This window comes from Ursus americanus, chromosome X, assembly GCF_024610735.1.
Source record: "Ursus americanus isolate L20-20 chromosome X, mUrsAme1.1.p, whole genome shotgun sequence".
Lineage (NCBI taxonomy): Eukaryota > Metazoa > Chordata > Mammalia > Carnivora > Ursidae > Ursus > Ursus americanus.
In genome coordinates this window covers 66,184,322-66,208,341 of record NC_142164.1, presented here as the reverse complement: position 1 = coordinate 66,208,341, position 24,020 = coordinate 66,184,322, and the positions used below count along the sequence as shown (strand labels likewise).

The following is a 24,020-nucleotide window of genomic DNA, read 5'->3' as shown; positions in this document are numbered from 1 at the left end:
GTCATGATCTCAGGGTTTGTGAGATCAAGCCCTGCATTGGGTTCTGTGCTCAGCATAGAGTTTGCTTGGAGTTTCTCTCCCTCTCCCTCTGCCCCTCCTCCCCACTCTTACTCTCTCCCTAAAATAAATTAATAAATCTTTTTATAAAAAGAAATATATACGTATGACTTATCCAAATCCACTTTCAAATAACACTATGGCACTTTACAGGTAGTGCAACTATCTTATAGCAGAGTATTCTCAATTTCTCCCCATTCTTTATAACATTGCTGCCATTTCTTTCATTTATCCATAAACTATAATCACTGAATACATTATTGCTATTATTATTTTGAGCAAAGTATTATCTATTAAATCAGCTAAGAATAAGTAAAATAAGAGATTTTATTTTACTTTTATTTATTGCTTCTCTAACACTCTTCCCGTCTTTACTTAGATCCAAGTTTCTAACTTATTCATTTCCTTTCTCTGAAGAACTTCTTTTCACATTTCTTATAAGGCAGTCCTACTAATAACAATTTCCATCAATTTTTGTCTGAGAAAGTCTTTATTTCTCCTTCATTTTTTGAAGGATAATTTTTCTGGATATGGAATTCTAGCTTGGCAGTTTTTTTCTTTTAACACAAAATATTTCACTGCATGTCTTCTTGCTTAAATGGTTTCTGAAGAGAAGCCAATGTAATTTTTATCTTTGTTCTTTTATAGGTAAGGTGTTCCCTGCCAGTATGATATTATAATGATGGATACATGTCATTATACATTTTTCCAAACCCACAAAATGTACTCCCCACATCTCTGAAGATTGTCTCCTTGTCTTTGTTTTTCTGCAGTTTGAATATGATATGTCTGGAGTCAACTCTTTGGTGTTTAACCTACTTCGTTTTCTCTGAGCTTTCTGGATCTGAAATTTGGTGTCTGTAATTACTTTTAGAAAAAAGTATTACATCAAATAACTCTGCTGTTTCTTCTTTTTTTCTCCTTCTAGTATTCCCATTATGTATATGTTACACCATTTGTAATTGTCCCACAATCATTAGATATCCTGTTTTACCTTTTTTATTCTTCCTTTCTCTTTGCATTTTATTTATGAAGTTTCTATTAACTATCTTCAAGGTCCCTGATTCTTTACCATCAAAGGAATTCTTTTATAATGATTTTTGATACCCCAAATTTTTTTAATTTAATTTTTTAAACTAAAAACAAAAACAAAAAATAGTTTACTCACTTCTCTCCCTGCCCCTCCCCCTGTACCCTCCACCCCAGTTCTGGCAATCACCAATCTATGTCTGTATTTATGAGCTTAGGCTTTTTATTTTTTAGGTTCCACATATAAAAGAGATCATATGGTACTTGACATTCTCTGGCTTATTTCACTTAGCATAAAACCCTCAAGGCCTATCCATCTTGTCACAAATGGCAATATATTATTTTTTATAACCAAATAATCTATTTTACACACACACACATCACATCTTCTTTAACCATTCATCCATCAGTGGACACTTAGGTTGTTTCCCTATCTTGGCTATTGTAAATAAATAATGCTTCAATGAACATGGGGGTGCATATATCTTTTTGATTCAGTGTTTTCATTTTCTTCAGATAAATACCCAAGAATGGAATTCCTGAATCACATAACAGTCGTATTTTTAAACTTTTGAGGAACCTCCATATTATTTTTCATAGGGGATGCATCAATTTATATTCCCACCAACAATGCACAAGGGTTCCCTTTTCCCCATATCCTTGCCAATACTTAATATCTTTTGTCTTTTTTTTAAGAGAGAGAGCACAAGTGTGGGAGTGGGCAGAGGGAGAGGGAAAGAGAGATTCTTAAGCAGGCTCCATGCCCGGTGCAGAGCCCAACACAGGGCTCAATCTCATGACCCTGAGATCATGACCTGAGCCAAAATCAAGTCATATGTTTAACCAACTGAACCACCCAAGCACCCCCAATTTTTTGTCTTTTTGATAATGGCCATTCTAACAGGTGTTAGGTAAATCCCATTCTGATTTTGATTTCCATTTCACTGATGATTAATGATGTAAAGAATCTTTTCATATGTCTGTTGGCCATCCCTATGTCTGGAAAAATGTCTCTTCAGATCTTCTGCCCATTTTTAACTGGATTGTTTGGGGGCTTTTTTGTTATTGAGCCATAAAAGTTCTTTATGTATTTTAAATATTAACCCCTTATCAGATAAATGATTTGCAAATATTTTCACCCATTTAGTAGGTTGCCTTTTCATTTTGTCAATGGTTTCCTTTGCTGTGCAGATTTTTACTTTGATGTAGTCCCACTTATTTGTTACTTTTGTCACTTTTGCTTTTGACATCAGGTTCAAAAAATCTTTGCCAAGACCTATGTCAAGGAGCTTACCACCTATCTTTTCTTCTAGAAGTTTTCTGATTTCAGGTCTACATTCAAGTCTTTAATCCATTTTGAGTTAATTTTTGAATATGGTGTAAGATAGTGGTCCAGTTTCATTCTTTTGCATATGGATATCTAAATTTTCAAACACCATTCATAGAAAAGACTGTCCTTTCCTCATTGTATATTCTTTTTTTTGTTTGGTTGGTTTTTTGGGGTTTTTTGGGGGGGGTTGTGGTTTTTTTAAATGTTTTTTTATTATATTATGTTCGTCACCATACAGTACATCCCCGGTTTCCAATGTAAAATTCAATGATTCATTAGTTGCGTGTAACACCCAGTGCACCATGCAATACATGCCCTTCTTACTACCCATCACCAGCCTATCCCATTCCCCCGCCCCCCTCCCCTCTGAGGCCCTCAGTTTGTTCCTCATTGTATATTCTTCACTCTTTTGTTGTAAATTATTTGACTATATATGCATGGATTTATTTCTTGGCTCTTTATTCTGCTCCATTTAACTATATGTCTGTTTTTATGCTGATATCATACCATTTTAATTACTAAAACTTTGTAATATTCTTTGAAATCAGGGAGCATGATGATTCAAGCTTTGTTCTTTCTCAAGATCGCTTTGGCTACTCAAGGTCTTTTATGTTTTCATACAAATTTTAGGATTGTTCTATTTCTGTGTAAAATGCCATTGGAATTTTTAAAAGGATTTTATTGAGACTATATATTACTTGGATAGTATAAACATGTTAACAATATTAATTCTTCTAATACATGAACATGGTATATCTTTCCCCTTTTTTGTGTGTCTTTTTCCATTTCTTTCATTAATATCTTCTAGCTTTCAATATACAGGTCTTTTACCTCTTTGGTTAGGTTTATTCCTAGGTATCTTATGGTTTTTGGTGCAATTGTAAATTCTTTTCTTTTTTTTTTTAAGATTTTATTTATTTATTTGACAGAGAGAGAGACAGCCAGTGAGAGAGGGAACACAAGCAGGGGGAGTGGGAGAGAAAGAAGCAGGCTCTCAGTGGAGCAGGGAGGCCAATGCATAGCTCAATCCCAGGATGCTGGAATCACGCCCTAAGACAAAGGCTTAATGACTGAGCCACCCAGGCGCCCCTGTAAATTATTTTCTTAATTTCTCTCTCAGATAATTCATAATTAGTGTATAGAAATGCAACAGATTTTTGTGTATTGATTTTGTATCCTGCAACCTTACTGAATTTGTTTATTAATTCTAAAAGTTTTTAATAGTCTTTAGGGTTTTCATATATAATATCATGTCAACTGCAAATAGTGACAGTTTTACTTCTTCCTTTCCAATTTAGATGCCTTTTATTTCTTTTTCTTGCATAATTGCTCTAGCTAGGACTTCTAATACTCTGTTGAATAAAAGTGGTGAGAGTGGGCATTTTTGTATTGTTCCTGATCTTAGAAGAAAAACTTTCAACTGTGGGCTTGTCATATATGGCCTTTATTATGTCAGAGTTTTTATCATAAATGGATGTTGAATTTTGTCAAATGCTTTTTTCTGCATCTATTAGATGATCTTATGATTTTCATCCTTCATTGTTAATGTGGTGTATCACATTGACTGATCTGCAGATGTTGAACCATCCCTACATCCCTGAAATAAATCCCACTTGATTGTGGTGTAGGATCCTTTTAATGTATTGTTGAATTTGGTTTGCTTATACTTTGTTGAAGATCTTTGCATCTATGTTCATCAAGGATATTGTCACATAATTTTCTTTTCCCATGGTACCCTTGACAGGTTTTAGAATCAGAGTAATACTGACTTCATAAAATAAGTTTGGAAGAGTTCCCTCCTCTTCTATTTTTTGGAAGAATTTGAGGATTGATATTAATTATTCTCTGAGTATTTGGTAGAATTCACCAGTGAAGCCATCTGATCCTGGACTTTTGTTTGTTGGGAGGTTTTTTTTATTATGGATTCAATCCCTTACTAGTAATTAGTCTGCTCAGGTTTTCTATTTCATCATGATTCAGTCTTGTAGGTTGTATGTTTTTAGGAATTTTCCACTTCTTCTAGGTTGTCCAAATTGTTGGTATATGATTTTTATTGGTATAATTATGTGCCAACATTGTATATTGTTAGTATATATCATTGTTCATAGTAGTATTTTATGTAGCATTTATGTAGTATTTTATGATCCTTTGTATCTGTGGTATCAGTTGTAACATTTCCCCTTTCTTTTCTGATTTTATTTACTTGAGTTATCTCTTCTTGGTGAGTCTAGCTAAAGGTTTGTCAATTGCACTTATTTTTTCAAAGAACCAGCTCTTAGTTTCAGTGTTTCTTATTGTTAATATTTTTTTCTTACTTACATCTACTTTTTTTAGAACAGTTTTATGTTCACAGAAAGATTGAAGGGAAAGTAGAGAGATTTCCCATATATACTTGCCCCCACCCATGAAAAGCCTTCCCCCCCCATTATCAACATGCCCCCACCAGAGTGGTACATTTGTTACAATTGTTGAACCTACACTGACACATCATAATCACCCAGTTCATAGTTTACACTCCTGTAGTACATTCTGTGGGTTTGGAAAAATGTATAATGACATGTATCCATCATTATAATATCATACTGACCTGAAAATCCTGTGCTCCACCTATATATCCCTCACCCCCAATTTCTAGAAACCACTGATCCCTACTGCTATGTTGTATAGTTAGAGCATGTTTAGTTTTGTAAGAAACCACCGAACCGTCTTCCAAAGTGGCTGTGCCATTTTGCTTTCCCACCAGCAGTTAATGAGGGTTCTTGCTGCATCACGTCCTCAGCAGCATTTGGTATTGACAGTGTTCCAGATTTTGACCATTCTAATAGGTGTGTAGTTTTATCTTATTGTTGCTTTAATTTGTATTCCCCTAATGACAAATGATGCGAAGTAGTTTTTTATATGCTTGCTTGCCACCTGTGTATCTTCTTTGGTGACATCTATTTTAAGGTCTTTGGCCCATTTTTTAAAATTGTGTTGTTTGTTTTCTTCTTGTGGAGACTTAAGAGCTCTTTGTATATTTTGGATAACAGTTTTTTACCAGGTGTTTCTTCCACAAATATTTTCTCCCAGCCTGTGGCTTGTCTTCTTGGCATTGTCTTTCAGAGAGCAGAAGCGTTTAATTTTAATTAATTCCAGCTTATCAATTGTTTCTTTCATGGATCATGGTCCTGTATCTAAAAAGTCATCATAATACCCAAGGTCATCTAGATTTTCTCTTTTATTATCTTCTAGGAATTTAATAGTTTTGTACTTTAAATTATGTCTGTGATCCATTTTAATTTAATTTTTGTGACTAGTTTAAGGTCTGTGTCTATATTCACTTTTTTGTATGTCACTGTCCAGTTTTCCAGCACCATTTATTGAAAACACTTCTTTATCCTACTATATTGTCTTTGTTCCTTGTTGAAGATCAGTTGACTATATTTATGTGGGTTAGCATTTCTTTTTTATTTTTTCTTAGACTTTTCATCTCTCTGCTTACATTACCCATTTGTTCTTGCATGTTGTTCAGTTTTTCATTAACACCCTTAGCATATTAATAGTAGTTATTTTAAATTCCAGGTCTAATAATTCCAAAATCTCTGCCATATCTGAGTCTTGTTCTAATGCTTGGTTTGTCTCTTCAGACTATATATATATATATTTTTTAATTAAGACTATATTTTTTACATTCTGGTATGCCTTTCAAATTTTGACTGAAAGCCAGACAGAATGTACTGGATAAAAGCAATAGAGGTACATAGGCCTATAATGTAATACTTTATGTTTATCTGACTAGGAGCTAGGGTGTGTTTACTGTTTGCTGTAGCTGTGGTGTCAGAGGCTAAAATTTCCTCTTTTATTTTTTTGTTTTAGTCTCCTCTTGTTGTCTTTGGGTGTCCCTAGAAACTCCTTAAGTACAGTCTGAAACTTGCAGGGTTTTTAAGTTATAATCTGATGTTACTATATAGAAGCCCTGTTGATGTGGTGGTAAAATGTAAGTGGAAGGGAAGCATTCTGTAGTCCTATGATTAGGTCCCAATCTTCTAGTGTGCCTCAGCTTGGTAATTCCTGTTCCCCAGGTTAGTTAGGCTCTGATAAAACCCAGTCAGTTATGTTCTGATACAATAATTTTCCTTCAGGGCAGTCCTTGTTAAGGAGAACAGAGAAATCTGGGTACATTTTAAAATGGCTACTTTTCCTCTCCCATTGCCATAAACACAAGGGAGCTTTTCTCCAATCTTCACAATGAGAACCTGGTAGGCCCCTTGAAGGTAAAATTCATGAAAGTGTGGTGGCCCACCTAAGACTGGACTCCCTTGAGGTTTTTAGCTTTTAAGCTAGTTCACACTGAGCCTATAGCAAACTGTCAATTACAGTTCTTACTGTAAAGTGTTCTTACTGATACTGGCTCCAGCTCCAAGCTTCTACTCCTCATAAGCTGTGATTCTCTGTATCCATCAGAACAGCAGTTTGCCTTGTGACTCAATTCTTTGATGGATCTAAGAGTTGATTTTAAGTTTGTTCAGCTATTTTCTTGTTTGGAATATGGGAGTGATGACTTTCAAGCTGTTGACATGTCAAACAAGAAATGGGAAATATATACACTTATTTTTAAGTTTTCAAAACACATCTAGAATAACATGAATCATTCTGAAGTTTCAGCTTATCTTAAAATACCTACAGATTGTGTGACCTTGTGCAATTTATTTAATACATCTCTTTATCTATGAAATAAAATAATAAAGACTACTTTGCTGGATTATTGTAAGACCTAAATGAGGTATGTAAAGCAAATACCACAGTGCAAGGCTCATATATATTCAATAAATGTTAGCTATTCGTTATTAATAATGTAAAAGTTATTATACTAAATATCTTCATCAGGACCCTAGTCCTTGAATAAAGACAAAGTATACAAAATGTTCCCTAACTTAGAAGATGAAGAATCAGAAGAAAAGTGTCACTTGCTCTATCATCAGTTTGTGCTTCAGTCAGGACCAGAATCTGGTTGGGACTGCTGCTGGCCTCCATGGCCCTGATGCTGTTACAAGACCTCCTCTTCTTAATGTCAGATAGCAAATTCCGTGTTCACATTGATCAAAACTTGTCAAATCTCAATTTTACTCCTATCAAAGCCTTCTTGGCCTGGACAGCTGTCTGTCCCACTCTTTGTGGGTTTTGCCTACAAAATCATGATGGTTACAAATAGAGGGAATTGGAGTGATATAGAAATACACCCTGGGGGCGCCTGGGTGGCTCAGTTGTTAAGCGTCTGCCTTCAGCTCAGGGCGTGATCCTGGCGTTGTGGGATCGAGCCCCACATCAGGCTCCTCCGCTATGAACCTGCTTCTTCCTCTCCCACTCCCCCTGCTTGTGTTCCCTCTCTCTCTGGCTGTCTCTGTCAAATAAATAAATAAAATCTTTAAAAAAAAGAAAGAAAGAAATACAGCCTGTTACCACAGAAACAGAGTGGTAGTGCTCTGAATAGGTATGAAAAATGTTCTGAAGTACACAGAGAAAATAAATCAATATATCTAAGAGGATGTAGAACTCAACAGAATTTGCTGCTTTTGTTCTGGGTCAAGATGCCCATATCTAACATGGGATAGTTCTAGTTCCCTGGCATTTTCTCTCCTGAAGCTGGAAAACTACGTTGGTCTCAAGTGAAAAAAATGAGTATGGTGGATATAGAGCCAGGGCTTCGAGGTCTATGTTAAAACTCATAAGAATTATTTACTATCTCTGGCGAGCTATATTAGAACAAGAAAGAAAGATGATGTGCTCACTAGCATTTGTGAGAAATGTAATATAGTCTAGTGACAATCTTATCTATACCTTTTCATCCTCATTTTTTTCCCAAGGGATATGCCAAATATCCACTGAGTAGAAGCTCTCTGATAGCCCTTCTGTGACACAAGCTGAAGTAGAGAAAGGACTGGCTTTAAGCCCCTGTTGCTCTCAGTACTCTTTATCTCATGATCATTTTGGACAATAAAAATAAAAATTTTAATTAGCTCTTTATCTCACATGGTATACTAAAATCTATACCAAATTAAAGATTTAAACATAAAAATAAAATCATAAATAACTGGAAAAATATGAAGACTTACCTTTACAATGCTGATGTATCCATATTAAAAATGATAATGTAGAAATATAGTTACTGACATAGAAAAAAGTTATCAAACAACATTTTTATTTGATCCCGTTTTGCAAAAATACATATACATATGATTTAAAAAATCTCTAGATATGCATTAAAATGTTAATACTGGTTATTTGTGGGTAGTTTTAAAGCTGTTTTTTCAAACAAGATGCAACTATATGCTGCCCACAGGAGTCTCACTTCAGACCTCAAGATACATATAGACTGGAAGTGAATGGATGGGAAAAAATACCATGCAAATGGAAGCAAAAAAAAAAAAAGTCAGGGTAACAATGCTTATATCAGACAAAATACACTTTAAAATAGACTTTAAAACAAAGACTGTAGCAAGAGGCAAAGAAGGGCACTACATAAGGATAAAAGGATCAATCCAACAAGAGGATTGAAGAGGATATAACAATTGTAAATATCTATTCACCCAACATAGGAGCCTCTAAAATACATAAAGCAAATATTAACAGACATAAAGGGAGAAAATGACAGCAATACAATGATAGTAGGAGACTTTAACACATGCTTACATCATCCAGATAGGAAATCAACAAAGAAATAGTGGCTTTGAATTACACATTAGACCAGATGGACCTAACAGATATACACAGAATACTCCATCCAAAAACAGCAGAATATAAATTCTTCCCAAGTGCGTATGGAACTTTCTCTAGAATAAATCACATGTTATCCCACAAAACAGGTCTCAATAACATTAAGAGACTGAAATCACATCAAGCATCTTTTCCAAACACAATGGTATAAAACTAGAAATCAATTACAAGAAAAAAATGGGGGAAAAACCCACAAACACATGGAGGCCAAACAAATGGGTCAATGAAGAAATCAAAGAGGAAATAAAAAACACCTGGAGGAAAATGAAAATGAAAACATAACAGTCTAGAATCTTTGGGAGACAGCAAAAGGAGTTCTAAAAGAGAATTTTACAATACAGGCCTACCTCAAGAAACAAGAAAAATGTCAAATAAACAATCTAACCTTACACCTAAAGGAGCTAGAAAAAGAACAAACAAAGCCCAAAGCTAGTAGAAGAAAGGAAATATATATTAGAGCAGAAATAAATGAAATAAAGACTTAAAAACAGTAGAAAAGAGGTGTGAAGCCAAGAGCTGGTTCTTTGAAAAGATAAAATCGATATACCTTTAGCCAGACTCATCAAGAAAAAAGAGGACCAAATAAATAAAATAAAAAATGAAGGATACAAATAACAACTAACACTACCGAAATAGAAAGAAATATAAGACAATATTATGAAAAGTCGTATGCCAAAAATTTGGACAACCTAGAAGAAATGGATAAATTCCTAAAAATATATAATCTTCCAAAACCTAGTAAGAAAAAAATAGAAAATTTGAGCAGACCAAATACAAAGAAAGAAAACTACAAGCCAATATTTCTGATGACCACGGATGCAAAAATCCTCAAAAAAATATTAGTAAACCAAATTCAGCAGCACATTTAAAAAATCATTCTCCACATTCAAGTGGGATTTATTCCTGGGATACAAAGAGTGGTCCAATATCACAATATCACAATAATGTGATAAATCACATTAACAAGAAGAGGAATACAAACCATATGATCATCAGTAGGTGTAGTAAAAGCATTTGACAAAATACAATATCCATTCATGATTAAAAACTCTCAACAAATTAGACTTAGAGGGAACATAACTTAAACATAATAATGGCCATATATTAAAAAACGCACAGCTAACATCATACTCAATGGTAAAAAACTGAAAGCTTTTTCTCTAAGATCAGGAAAAAGACAAGAATGTCCACTCCTACCAGTTTTATTCAAGATAGCACTGGAAGTACTGGCTGCAGCAATCAGAAAAGAAAAAGAAATAAAACGCATCCAAATCAGCAAGGAAAAAGTAAAACTTTCACTATTTGCAGATGAAATGATACTATATGGAGTCCTAAAGACTCCACCAAAAAACTGTTAGAACTTATAAGTGAATTCCATAAAGTTACAGGATACGAAATCAATACACAGAAATCTGTTGCATTTCTTTTTTAAAATTTTTTATTATGTTATGCTAGTCACTAATAATAAAATAGCACAAAGAGACATTAAGAAAACAATTACATTTACAATTACATCAAAAAGAATAAGCTACTAGGAATACATTTAACCAAGGAAGTGAAAGACCTACATTCTGAAAACTCTAAGACATTGGTGAAAGAAATTGAAGACAACACAAACAAATGGAAAGATATAGCATGCTCATGAATTGGAAGAATTAATAACATTAAAATGTCAATACTACCCAAACTACCTACAGATATAATGCAATCCCTATCGAAATACCAATAGCACTTTCCATAGAAATAGAACAAAAAAAAATCCTAAAACTTGTATGGAACCACAAAAGACCTCAAAGAGCCAAAGCAATCTTGAGAAAGAAGAAGAAAACTGGAGGTATCACAATTCCAGATTTCAAGATATATTACAAAACTACAGTAATCAAAACAGTATGGCACTGGCACAAAAATAGATAACATAGATCAATGAAACAGGATAGAAAGCCCAGAAATAAACCTATGCTACATTTAAAAAAGCAAGAATATACAATGGAGGAAAGACAGTCTCTTCAGTAAATGATGTTGGAAAAACTAGACAGCTACATGCAAAAGAATGAAACTGGACCTCTTTCTTATACCACACACAAAAAATAAACTTGAAATGGATTAAAGACCTATATGTGAGGCTTTTTCTTTGTTTGTTCAGTTAGCCACTGTATAGTACATCATTAGTTTTTGATGTAGTGTTCAATGATTCGTTAGTTACATATAACACGCAGCGCACATCACAACATGTGCCCTCCTTAATACCCATCACCCTTAAATGTGAGGCTTGAAACCATAGAGCTCCTAAAGGAAAATATAAGCAGTACATTTTTGGATATCAGCCTTAGCAACATATTTATGGCTATGTCTCCTCAGGCAAGGGAAACAAAAGCAAAAGTAAACGACTGGGACTACATGAAAATAAAAAACTTTTGCATAGCAAATAAAAAACAAAATAAAAAGGCAAACTAGTGAAGATATTTGCAAATTATATATCTGATAAGGAATTAATATCCAAAATATTTAAGGAACTTATACAACTTGGAGTCCAAGAAGATGGCAGCAGAGTAGGAGGACCCTAGGCTCACCTCATCCTATGAACACAAGTAGATGACTATCAAATCATCCTAAATACCCCATAAATCAACCTGAAGACTGACAGAACAAACTCCACAACTAAAGGGAGAGAAGAGGCCACATTGAAGAAGGTAGGAAGTGCAAAGACATGGTGGAGGAGAGAAACAGACCATGGCTGCTGCAATAGGGAGGGAGCCACAGTTGCCAAGAATGGCAAGGGACAAAATAACATACAGGCGAATGCAAGGAGAAAGTGAATCCCCCTAGCAATTGGCTTGTAAAGTGAGCTGGGCCAAATTTTATGAGTTCTTGCAACCAGCGGGGCTTAAAGCCTGGAGTTCTAAAGGTGACTGGCTTGCTCAGGGAGACCCCAGAGGCATTGGAGCTGCTCTTAGAGAGAAGGCAGGGCAAACAGCCTGCAGACATACAGCGTGGAAACAGCAATCCGAAAAGCACCTAGGGCACACAGTGGGGAGGTTGTTTTCTCAGATCATGTCCCAGAGAGGTAGCATTAATGGAGATACCCCTCCACGAACAAAGGAACTGGAAGGCACCATTTCCCTCCCCACCCCTCAGCATAAACACAGACCCACCTGCAGGAACCAGGGCAGAATGGATACTCACTACCTAAGTTGCTTACACCAAGCCCCAACCCTCGTGCTCCAGTGGAACACACTTCCTAGTCACACTTGCCTCAGTCCCAGCATGGAGGGCTCCCTCCCCCAGAAGACCAGCCCAAACCCCTGCCCACACCATGTCTCCTGACCCAGGAGTTTTGCAGAACCTCAGTTCCAGCAGCAGTAGTGACAGGTCTCATTTCACAAGTAGACCAAGCATACCTAGTTAAAACCCACCACATTCAGGCCAGGGACCAAACATTGCCCACACTAGGCAAGGACATCCTCTGCACATGGCTGCCCTGAAGTGTAAAGCAACCAAGACACAACTGCCGAGCACCATGCAGCATACATTGGAGATTCTCCCTGCAGTGCCAGGTCCTGGGGAGCAGGAGACACTACACTGCAGGGTACAAGTCCTCTTCTTAATAAGGCCATTACTGTCAACAAAAGGAAAAATAGCTGACTTTCCTAGCACAGAGAAGCAGGCACGGAGGCTTAGACAAAATGAGAAGAGTTAGGAATGTGTCCCAAATGAAAGAACAGGACAAGGACAAGTCCCCAGATCTAAGTGAAACAAATATAAGTAATATGCCTGATAGAGAATTTAAAGCAGTGAACATAAGGATACTCTCTGGACTTGAGAAAAGAGTGAAAGACATGAGTTAGACTCTTAACACAGAGATAAGGGATAACATAGCAGACATAAAGGGCTCAATAAACAAAATGAGAAACACACTTGATGGAATGAACAGCAGGCTGGAAGAAGCAGAGGAACAAATTAATGACCTAAAAGAGATAATGGAAAGTAATCAAGCTGAAAAAAAGAGAGAAAAATAATTATGAGTAACAAGAATAGATTTAGGGAATTCAGTGACTCCACTAAATGTAATAACATTTGCATCATAGGAGTCCCAGAAGAAAAAGAGAGAGGAGGGGGGGCAGAAAATATATGTGAAGAGATAATAGCTGAAAACTTCCCTAATCTGGGGAAGTGAACAGATATCCAGATCCAGGAGGCACAGAGAACCCCAACAAAATCAACAAAAGCAGATCCACCCAAGACATATTAAAATTAAAATGGCAAAATATGGTGACAAAGAAAAACAATTTAAAACTACAAGACAAGTGTCTTCAACAAATGGTGTTGGGAAAGAGGAGAGAAACCTGTACTCTGTTGGTGGGAATGTAAATTGATGTAGCCACTATGGAAAACAGTAAAGAGTTTCCTCAGAAAATTAAAAATAGAAATAACATATAATCCAGCAATTCTACTACTGGGTATTTACCCAAAGTAAGTGAAAACACAAATTCAAAAACTCCTATGTTTATTGCAGCATTGTTTATAGTAGCCAAGATATGGAAGCAGCCCAGGTGTCCATCAATAGATGATATGGGTAAAGAAGATGTGTGTGTGTGTGTGTGTGTGTGTGTGTGTGTGTGTGTGTGTGTATAATGGAATATTACTCAGCCAGAAAAAAAAGAGATCCTGCAATTTGTGACAACACTGACGGATCTAGAAGGTATAAATGCTAAGTGATACAAGTCAGACAAAGAAAGATAAATACCATATGATTTAACTTACATATGGAATCCAAAAAGTAAAACAAATGAATAAACAAACAAAAAGCAGAATCAAAGCTATAAATACAGAAAACAAGGTGAGAGTTGACAAAGGTGAGAGGGATAGAGAGATGAGCAGTGCGGGTGAAGGGAGTGGGAGATACAGGCTTCCTTTATGGAATGAATAAGTTATGGGGGTAAAAGATACAGCATAGGGAATATAGTCAATAATATTGTAATAGCAGTGTATGGGGACAGATGGTAGCTACACTTGTGGTGAGCATAACATAACATAATATAGAATTGTTGAATCACTATGTTATACACCTGAAACTAATGTAACATTGTGTGTCAACTACACTTCAATTAAAAATAAGAATCACTGAAAAAAAAAAGAATGAAATAAAAATAGTTTTGTTTAAAAAATAAATTTTTCCTTCTTGCTTCCCCTTTTTATGTATGTATGTATGCATGCATTTATATATGTACAATGGGCTGGTTCCTGATATAAACACAACAGAAGTTTAAAAAAAATTTTTTTTACTTCCCTTTCCCTCTTTTCAGTTGTTGATTTAAGTCAAACTTTTTCCTGGAAGGTTGGGTTGGTTTGTTTGTTTGTTTTCTCTCAAATAGTCAATATAATTCCATGTCTCCCCTCTTTAATATTTTTGTATCCAACTGCAAGTTCTTTTAGGATAGAGTTGTGTTTCATTATTTATCTTGCTACCTTCCATAGGCATGCTTGGTGAAGACTGGTTGCTTGTGAAGGTCTGATTTCCTCAAAACCTGCTTTGAAGTGTGATGTCACAGTCCTAACCCTTTATGCAGCTGAAATGGTCAGAAACTTGTCCAGGGCTAGCACAACTTGTCTATGAGTGCAGTGTTGCTGCACTGGCTACCACCCCACTGCTCTGCCAGGCAGAGGTGGCTGACTTGCTGGCTGGTAGCTGGCTGATGGGGCCAGGCCTTTCCATGTAAACCCTTCTTCAAATAGCTTTTTTTGGTCAAAGAGGTGGCCCTTCTCATGTAGTATTTGTGCAGCTGTGCTTCCTTGCCAGAACCTCCATGCACATTATCGAGAACTCTCAATGCCATTAAAAACATAAAGGATAAGCAGCAAAGAAAGAAGAAGAAAGACTGAAGGGAAGAAAAAGGAAAAACGAGGATAAAAGAATGGGGACTTAGGACCTTAAGTGTGGCAGGTTGCTGAACCCAACCTAAAACATCCCATGCACATAATAATACCTACTGTGACACATGAAATTTAGCAGGGAAATTACAAAAATAAAATTATTTTGCAAGGGAAGTCTACACAGACATTGGTTTTCAAGGGACCTATGCAAGCTCTGATGGCCAAACTGGCAGCCCTCCAGGTGAGAGACTTTGTTGACTTCAGATTGAGCCTGCCTCTCATTGAGCCTACTTTTATAGGTAAAGATCATTCTAGGCTTGTTGAAAGGATAAAATGAGATGATAAATGGAAATAAGTAGGTTTTATAGGTTATAAAACAATATGCAAATGCTTGGTGTTCTTTTTGTAAGCTCCTGAGGACACTGAAAATGGTTTAATGTCCATTACTGTCTTCATGGCAGTTTGGAACAGATTTTAAACACCTGTATCTAAAGAAAATCAAATCCACCTACAGAATGAAGAGAATTGGGTCCCCAGGAGGGGAAAACATGTGTGGGAGATACCTAAATTGTGTGTGTATGGGGAGTGGTTGTCACCTATCCATGTAACAAAAGCCTTGATTAGAGTGTCCTCGATTGATTAGAATTGTTTTCTTTAGAAGTAATTTCCAAGAAAATGCTTGTGATTTCATTGTCAGTGAAACTGTTGACACCTCTTTTAAAGTGTCTGTTAACTTATAGTCAATTACAATGGGAGTGCATGTGGTATCCATATGAATGTATTATGGTCGCACTGTTTTAATAACTAACAATTTAAATCACAATAAGTGACTAAAAAAGTCGACTGCTGCTGCTTCTGCTCCTCCCATGAAAATGACCCTCTTTTCCATTCAGTTTCAACGCAGGAAACTTCATATCAGTTCTTCACCTGAATGCATGACTCTTCAATCTCAGGACTCACAGAATTAATGGAATGCCGTCCTAAGGTTGTTGAGTCCTGCGTTTATGGGCATTTCATCTCTACGAAGAAGTACCCATTCCTTCACTGCAAAGACTGAGACTGAAAGAGTTTTCTAAGGAAGAATCTTTCTTGTAACGTTTTTGTTACAACAGTCAAAGAACAGAAACAGACTGGAGAGGTCTGATAGTTGGGAGATACCTTGCCAATGACCTGACCCTTGGTGTGGGGCTCCCTCAAAATCTGCAGTGTCTTGGGAGTTTCTCCTATGACTGTCTTGGAGAATACATATTTTCTGTTAATTTCCAGTGACTTAATTTTCCATTTTCTTTTTTAACAGGTCCAGTTAAAAACAAGAAAAAGGGTAAGTCAAGCTCCTGATTTTATAAAACTGCTCTCATGTCTTTTCTAAAATTGGAAGGAAAAAAACCAACAGAGTAGGAGTTTTATATATTCATTCAATGCTGGTTGTCCATTGTTTTATTCAATCACCTGTGACCTCCTTGAGCATGGTAGCTTCTATGAAACAAGAAACAGAGATTGTTTTTCAGTGATGACCCATGAAATTGCTTCTCTAGCAGCATATGAAAGTTTTTATTTTTCTTTCTTGCTCCCTCTTCTGTACAATTAAATTTACATCTCTTTCCTTCATTCTTCCTTACTCTTTCCCCTGTCCTTCTCCTTTTTCCTTTCTTTACCCTCTTTTATCAAATCAGTGATCACGTATAAATTAAGTCCTAAGACAGCTTGTGGGGACTAGGTAGGTATACTATCCTGAGAGATGTCAGTACCCTATTCTTGGCCTTAAAGCTATCCCCATCCTATGCCTTAGATAGTCAGGGAAGGTATTTCTTACTTTGGGGTTTCAATGTTATTTTCTCCATGATGGAAACTGAAAGCTGAAGGAATGCCCTGATCTTTTGGTCTTTTCAAAGAAGCTTCTGGTTGAGCAGATCCATTGTGCCATTGTTGGGTCAGTATGTTTCGGATATACTTGCAACAGCACTGGACCAAGAGTTTGTACAAGCACTTGCATACTTGCAGAGGAGAGCCCAAAAACAGAACAAGTTCCAAAAGACAGAATTAGGCAATATGGTCCACTCCTTAGGACTAAAAAAAGAAACCAACTACAAAACCAGTTTTAAGTAACTATTTGTTCTTGTGTTCTGACTTGGAAAGAAAACAAAGTGAAATTAATGATTTTTCATTAAAATGCTTTAAGTAGAGGCACCTGGGTGGCTCAGTTTGTTAAGTGTCTGCCTCTGGCTCAGGTCATGATCCTGGGGTCCTGGGATCAAGCCCTGCAACTAGCTCCCCACTGAGCAGGGAGTCTGCTTCTCCCTCTTCCTCTGCCCCTCCCCCAAGATCCTGCTCACTCTCTCTCTCTCTCTCTCTCTCTCTCTCTCTCTCTCTCTCAAATAAATAAATAAAATCCTTTAAAAAATAAAAAAATAAAATGCTTTAAGTAAAATGATTCTGTTAGATTTCTAGAACTTTATACAGTAGATTATCGATTCCAGATTAGACCAAAAAGACTGGCTTCAGCGGCTGCCCACCACTTCTCCGAGCACTAGGGTACTCTGGTGGCTTGTGGTACCATGGCCCACATGGAAAACCTACGTCCCTGTTGTAAAGACGCTGAGGAATGGCCTGACCTCCTAAGGACCTGATCTGAGCAAAGTTGGAAAATAGCCAGAGAGCTGGGGTCAATGAGGAAAACTTTCTCCATTTGGCCTGGACATTCACCAAGATATTATGTATTTAAGAAAGTAAATTTGATTTTTAAACATGCAGTTTTTTCGCCACAGGGTTACAGATTAGATAAAAAGACATGACCCATCCATTTGCTGTCTACAAGAGACTCATTTTAAACCTAAAGATACATCCAGACTGAAAGTGAAGGGATGGAGAACCATTTTTCATGCCAATGGACCTCAAAAGAAAGCTGGGGTAGTAATATCACAGATTAGGTTTTAAACTAAAGACTGTAGTTAGAGATACAGAAGGACACTATATTATTCTTAAAGGATGTATCCAACAAGCAGGTATGACAATTATAAATATCTACACCCCCAACAGGGGAGTAGCTAGATACACAAGCCAACTCTTAACCAGAATAAAGAGACATATAGATAAAAATATGTTAATAGTAGGGGACCTCAACACTCCACTATCAGAAATAGACAGATCATGTAAGCAGAAGACCAACAAAGAAACAAGAGCTTTGAATGACACATTGGAACAGATGGACTTCATAGATATATACAGAACATCCCACCCTAAAACAACAGAATACTCATTCTTCTCAAATGCACACAGAACTTTCTCCAGAATAGACCATATACTGGGTCACAAAACAGGTCTCAACTGATACCAAAAGACTGAGATTATTCCCTGCATATTCTTAGACCACAATGCTTTGACTGGAACTCAATCACAAGGAAAAATTTGGAAGAAACTCAAACACTTGGAAACTAAGAACCATCCTGCTCAAGAATGATTGGGTAAACCAGGAAATTAAAAATCAGTTTAAACAATTTTTGGAGCCCAATGAAAATGAAAACACATCAGTCCAAAACCTATAGGACACTGCAAAGGCAGTCCTAAGGGGAAAATACATAGCCTTCCAAGCCTTACTCAAGAGAATAGAAAAATCTAAAATGCAGTTTTTATATTTTCACCTCAAGAAGCTGGAGCTGGAACAGAAGAACAGGCCTAACCCACACACGAGAAGGCAGGTGATCAAGATTAGAGCAGAGATCAATGAATTAGAAACCAGAAATACAATAGAGCAGATCAACAGAACTAGAAGCTGGTTCTTTGAAAGAATCAATAAGATTGATAAGCCACTGGCCAGACTTATTCAAAAGAATAGAAAAAGGACCCAAAGTAATAAAATTATGAATGAAAGGGGAGAGATCACGACTAACACCAAGGAAATAGAAACAATCATTAGAAACTATTATCAACAACTATATGCCAATAAATTAAACAACCTGAAAGAAATGGATGCCTTCCTGGAAACTTACAAACTACCAAGACTGAAACAGGAAGAAATTGATTATCTAAACAGACCAATTAATCATGAAGAGATTGAAGCAGTGATCAAAAACCTTCCCCAAAACAAGAGTCCAGGGCCTGACGGATTCCCTGGGGAATTCTACCAAACATTCAAAGAAGAAATAATACCTATTCTCCTGAAGCTGTTTCAAAAAACAGAAACAGAAGGAAAACGAACAAACTCATTCTATGAGGCCAGTATTACCTTGATCCCCAGTCCAGGCAAAGACCCCATCAAAAAGGAGAATTACACACCGATTTCCCTGATGAATATGGATGCGAAAATTCTCAACAAGATCTTAGCTAATAGGATCCAACAGTACATTAAAAGGATTATCCATCATGACCAAGTGGGATTCATCCCTGGGATGCAAGGGTGCTTCAACATTCGCAAATCGATCAGTGTAATAGATCACATCAACAAGAAAAGAGTCAAGAACCATATGATTCTCTCAATAGATGCAGAAAAAGCATTTGACAAAATACAGCATCCTTTCCTGATTAAAACCCTTCAGAGTGTAGGGATAGAGGGTACATTCCTCAACCTCATAAAAACCATCTATGAAAAGCCTATGAAAAGTGAGTATCATTCCCAATGGGGAAAATCTGAAAGCCTTTCCCTTAAGATCAGGAACACGACAAGGATGCCCACTCTCACCATTATTATTCAACATAGTACTAGAAGTCCTTGCAACAGCAATCAGGCAACAAAAAGGAATAAAAGGTATTCAAATAGGCAAAGAAGAAGTCAAACTGTCTCTTCAGATGACATGACACTCTATATGGAAAACCCAAAAGACTCCACCCCCAAATTACTAGAACTTATAGAGCAATTCAGTAATGTGGCAGGATACAAAATCAATGCTCAGAAATCAGTTGCATTTCTATACACGAACAATGAGACTGAAGCAAGAGAAATTAGGGAATTGATTCCATTTACAATAGCACCAAAAATCATACGATATCTCGGACTTAACCGGAGAGGTAAACGATCTATATTCTAGAAACTACAGATCACTCTTGAAAGACATTGAAGAAGACACAAAAAGATGGAAAAGCATTCCATGCTCATGGATCGGAAGAATAAACATAGTTAAAATGTCTATGCTACCCAGAGCAATCTACACTTTCAATGCCATCCCGATCAAAATACCAATGACATTTTTCAAAGAGCTGGAACAAACAGCCCTTAAATTTGTGTGGAACCAGAAAAGGTCCCGAATCACCAAGGAATTGTTCAAAAGGAAAAACAAAGCTGGGGGCATCACATTGCCTGATTTCAAGCTATACTACAAAGCTGTGATCCCAAAGACAGCATGGTACTGGCACAAAAACAGACACACAGACCAATGGAACAGAATAGAGACCCCAGAAATGGACCCTTGGCTCTATGGGCAACTAATCTTTGACAAAGCAGGAAAAAATCCAGTGGGAAAAAGACAGTCTCTTCAATAAATGGTGCTGGGAAAATTGGACAGCTACATGCAAAAGAATGAAACTTGACCACTCTCTCACACCATACACAAAGATAAACTCCAAATAGATGAAAGACCTCAATGTGAGACAGGAATCCATCAAAATCATAGAGGAGAACATAGGCTGTAACCTCTTTGACATCAGCCACAGCAAATTCTTTCATGACACATCTCCAAAGGCAAGAGAAACAAGAAAAATGAACCTGTGGGACTTCATCAAGATCAAAAGCTTCTGCACAGCCAAGGAAACAGTCAAAAAAAACTAAGCAGCAGCCCACGGAATGGGAGAAGATATTTGCAAATGACACTACAGATAAAAGACTGGTATCCAAGATCTACAAAGAACTTCTCAAGCTCAATACATGAGAAACAAATAATCAAATCAAAAAATGGGCAGAAGATATGAACAGACACTTTTCCGATGAAGACATACAAATGGCTAACAGACACATGAAAAAATGTTCAAAATCATTAGCCATCAGGGAAATTCAAATCAAAACCATATTGAGATACCACCTTATGCCAGTTAGAATGACAAAAATTGACAAGGCAAGAAACAACAAATGTTGGAGAGGATGTGGAGAAAGGGGATCCCTCTTACACTGTTGGTGGGAATGCAAGTCGGTACAGCCACTTTGGAAAACAGTGTGGAGGTTCCCTCAAAAAGTTAAAATTAGAGCTACCCTATGATCCAGCCATTGCACTACTGCGTATTTACCCCAAAGATACAGATGTAGTGAAGAGAAGGGCCATATGCACCCCAATGTTCATAGCAGCATTGTCCACAATAGCTTTATTGTGGAAGGAGCCGAGATGCCCTTCAAAAGACGAATGTATAAAGAAGATGTGGGCCATATATACAATGGAATATTTCTCAGCCATCAGAAAGAACGATTACCCAACATTTGCAACAACATGGACAGGACTGGAGGAGATTATGCTAAGTGAAATAAGTCAAGCAGAGAAAGACAATTATTATGGTTTCACTCATTTGTGGAACATAAGAAACAGCAGGGAGGGGCGCCTGGGTGGCACAGCGGTTAAGCGTCTGCCTTCGGCTCAGGGCGTGATCCTGGCGTTATGGGATCGAGCCCCACATCAGGCTCTTCTGCTGTGAGCCTGCTTCTTCCTCTCCCACTCCCCCTGCTTGTGTTCCCTCTCTCGCTGGCTGTCTCTATCTCTGTCAAATAAATAAATAAAATCTTTAAAAAAAAAAAAAAGAAACAGCAGGGAGATTGGTAGGAGAAGGAAGGGAAGAATGAAGGGGGGGTAAGCAGAAGGGGGAATGAACCACCAGAGACTATGAACTCTGGGTAACAAACTGAGGGCTTCAGAGGGGAGGGGGTAGGGAATTGGGATAGGGCAGTGATGGGTAGTAAGGAGGGCACATATTGCATGGAGCACTGGGTGTTACATGCAAATAATGAATCATGGAAAACTACATCAGAAACTAAGGATGTACTGTATGGTGACTAATATAACATAATTAAAAGTTATTATTAAAAAATAACAAACATGTAGGTTTTTTTCTATTAGCTTGTTTTTTTAAGAGCAGTTTTAGGTTCACAACAAAATTGAGGGAAAGTACAGAGTGTTCCCATATATTCCCTGCCCCACACATGGACAGCCTCCCCCACCATCAACATCTTGCACCAGAATAGTACATTTGTTACAACTGATGAACCTCCATTGACATATCATTATCACTCAAAGTACATAGTTAACATTAGGCTTCATCTTGATGATGTACACTCTATCGGTTTTGACAAATATATGACATAGACTCCCATAGATTACAGTATTTACGGAATAGTTTCACTGCCCTAAAAATCCTCTCTGCTTTGCCTATTCATCATTGCCTCCCCCAACCCCTGGCAACCACTGATCTTTCTTTTTTTTTTTAAGGTTTCATTTATTTGTCAGAGAGAGTGCACACGCACAAACAGGGGAAGTGGCAGGCAGAGGGAGAAGCGGGCTCCTCACTGAGCAAGGAGCCTGATAAGGGACTCAGTCCCAGGACCCTGAGATCATGACTTGAGCCAAAGACAGATGTTAAACCAACTGAGCCACCCAGGCATCCACCAATGATCTTTCTATTGTGTTTTTAGTTTTGCCTTTTCCCAAATATCAGTATGTAGCCTTTTGAGATTGGCTTCTTTCACTTAGTAATACGCATTTAAGTTCCTCCGTGTCTTTTTGTAGCTTGATAGATCATTTCTTTTTCTTTTTTCCTTTTTTAAATTTTTATTTTAATTCCAGTTAGTTAACATACAGTGTCATATTCGTTTCAGGTGTACAATATAGTTATTCAACAATTCCATACATCACCCAGTGCTCATCATGACAAGTGCCCTCCTTAATATCCACCACCTATTTAACTCATTCTCCCACCCCCTCCCTTCTGGTAACCATCAGTTTGTTGACTACAGTTAAGAGTGTTTCTTGATTTCATTCTCTCTCTCTCTCTCTCCCCATTTGCTCATTTTTTTCTTAAATTCCACATATAAGTGAAATCCTATGGTATTTGTCTTTCTGACTTATTTCACTTACCATAATACTCTCTACCTCCATCCATGTTGTTGCAATGGATGCATTTTTATGGCTGAGCAATATTCGTGTGTGTGTGTGTGTGTGTGTGTGTGTGTGTGTGTGTGTGGTAAATATCTAGTAGTGCAATTGCTGGATCATAGAGTAGTTCTATTTTTAACTTTTTGAGGAACCTCCATAATATTTTCCACAGTGGCTGCACCAGTTTGCATTCCCACCAACAGTGCAAGAGGGTTCCCTTTTCTCCACATCCTCACCAGCCAATACCTATTATTTCTTGTGTTGTTGATGTTAGCCATTCTGACAGGTGTGAAATGATATCTCATTACTGTTTTGATTTGCATTTCCTGATGATAAGTGATGTTGAGCATCCTTTCGTGTGTCTGTTGGCCATCTGTATGTCTTCTTTGTAAAAGTGTCTATTCATGTCTTCTGCCCATTTCTTAACTAGATTATTCATTTTTTGGGTGTTGAGTTTGATAAGTTCTTCACAGTATCTTTGGATACTAACCCTTTATCAGATAGGTCATTTGCAAATATCTTCTCCCACTCTGTAGGTTGCCTTTTAGTTTTGTTGATTGTTTCCTTTGCTTTGCAGAACTTTTTATTATGATGTAGTTCCAATAGTGTATTTTTTTTTTGTTTCCCTTGCCTCAGGAGACATATCTAGAGAGATATTGCTGTGGCCAATGTCAAAGCAGTTACTGCCTGTATTGTCTTCTAAGATTTTTATGGTTTCAGGTCTCACGTTTAAGTCTTTAATCCATTTTGAATTAATTTTTGTGTATGGTGTAAGAAAGTAGTCCAGTTTCATTCTTATGCATATTGCTGTCCAGTTTTCCCCACACTATTTGTTGAAGAGACTGTCTCTTTCTGATTGGATATTTTTTTCCTGCTTTCTCAAAGCTTCTCCTGCTTTTTTTTTCCTGCTTCTCCATATA

At 37.0% G+C, this 24,020-nt stretch overlaps 1 protein-coding gene across 5 annotated transcripts in view; it reads left to right on the top strand.

Moving 5' to 3' along the window:
- Positions 1 to 24,020, top strand: part of EDA (ectodysplasin A) — a 421,716-nt gene that overhangs the window by 382,659 nt on the left and 15,037 nt on the right. For all 5 annotated transcript variants that reach the window (XM_087860409.1, XM_087860408.1, XM_087860407.1 and 2 more), the window contains exon 3: positions 16,338 to 16,361. In XM_087860409.1, coding sequence (XP_087716535.1) covers positions 16,338 to 16,361 — 24 coding nt within the window. The remainder of the gene's footprint in view (positions 1 to 16,337; positions 16,362 to 24,020) is intronic.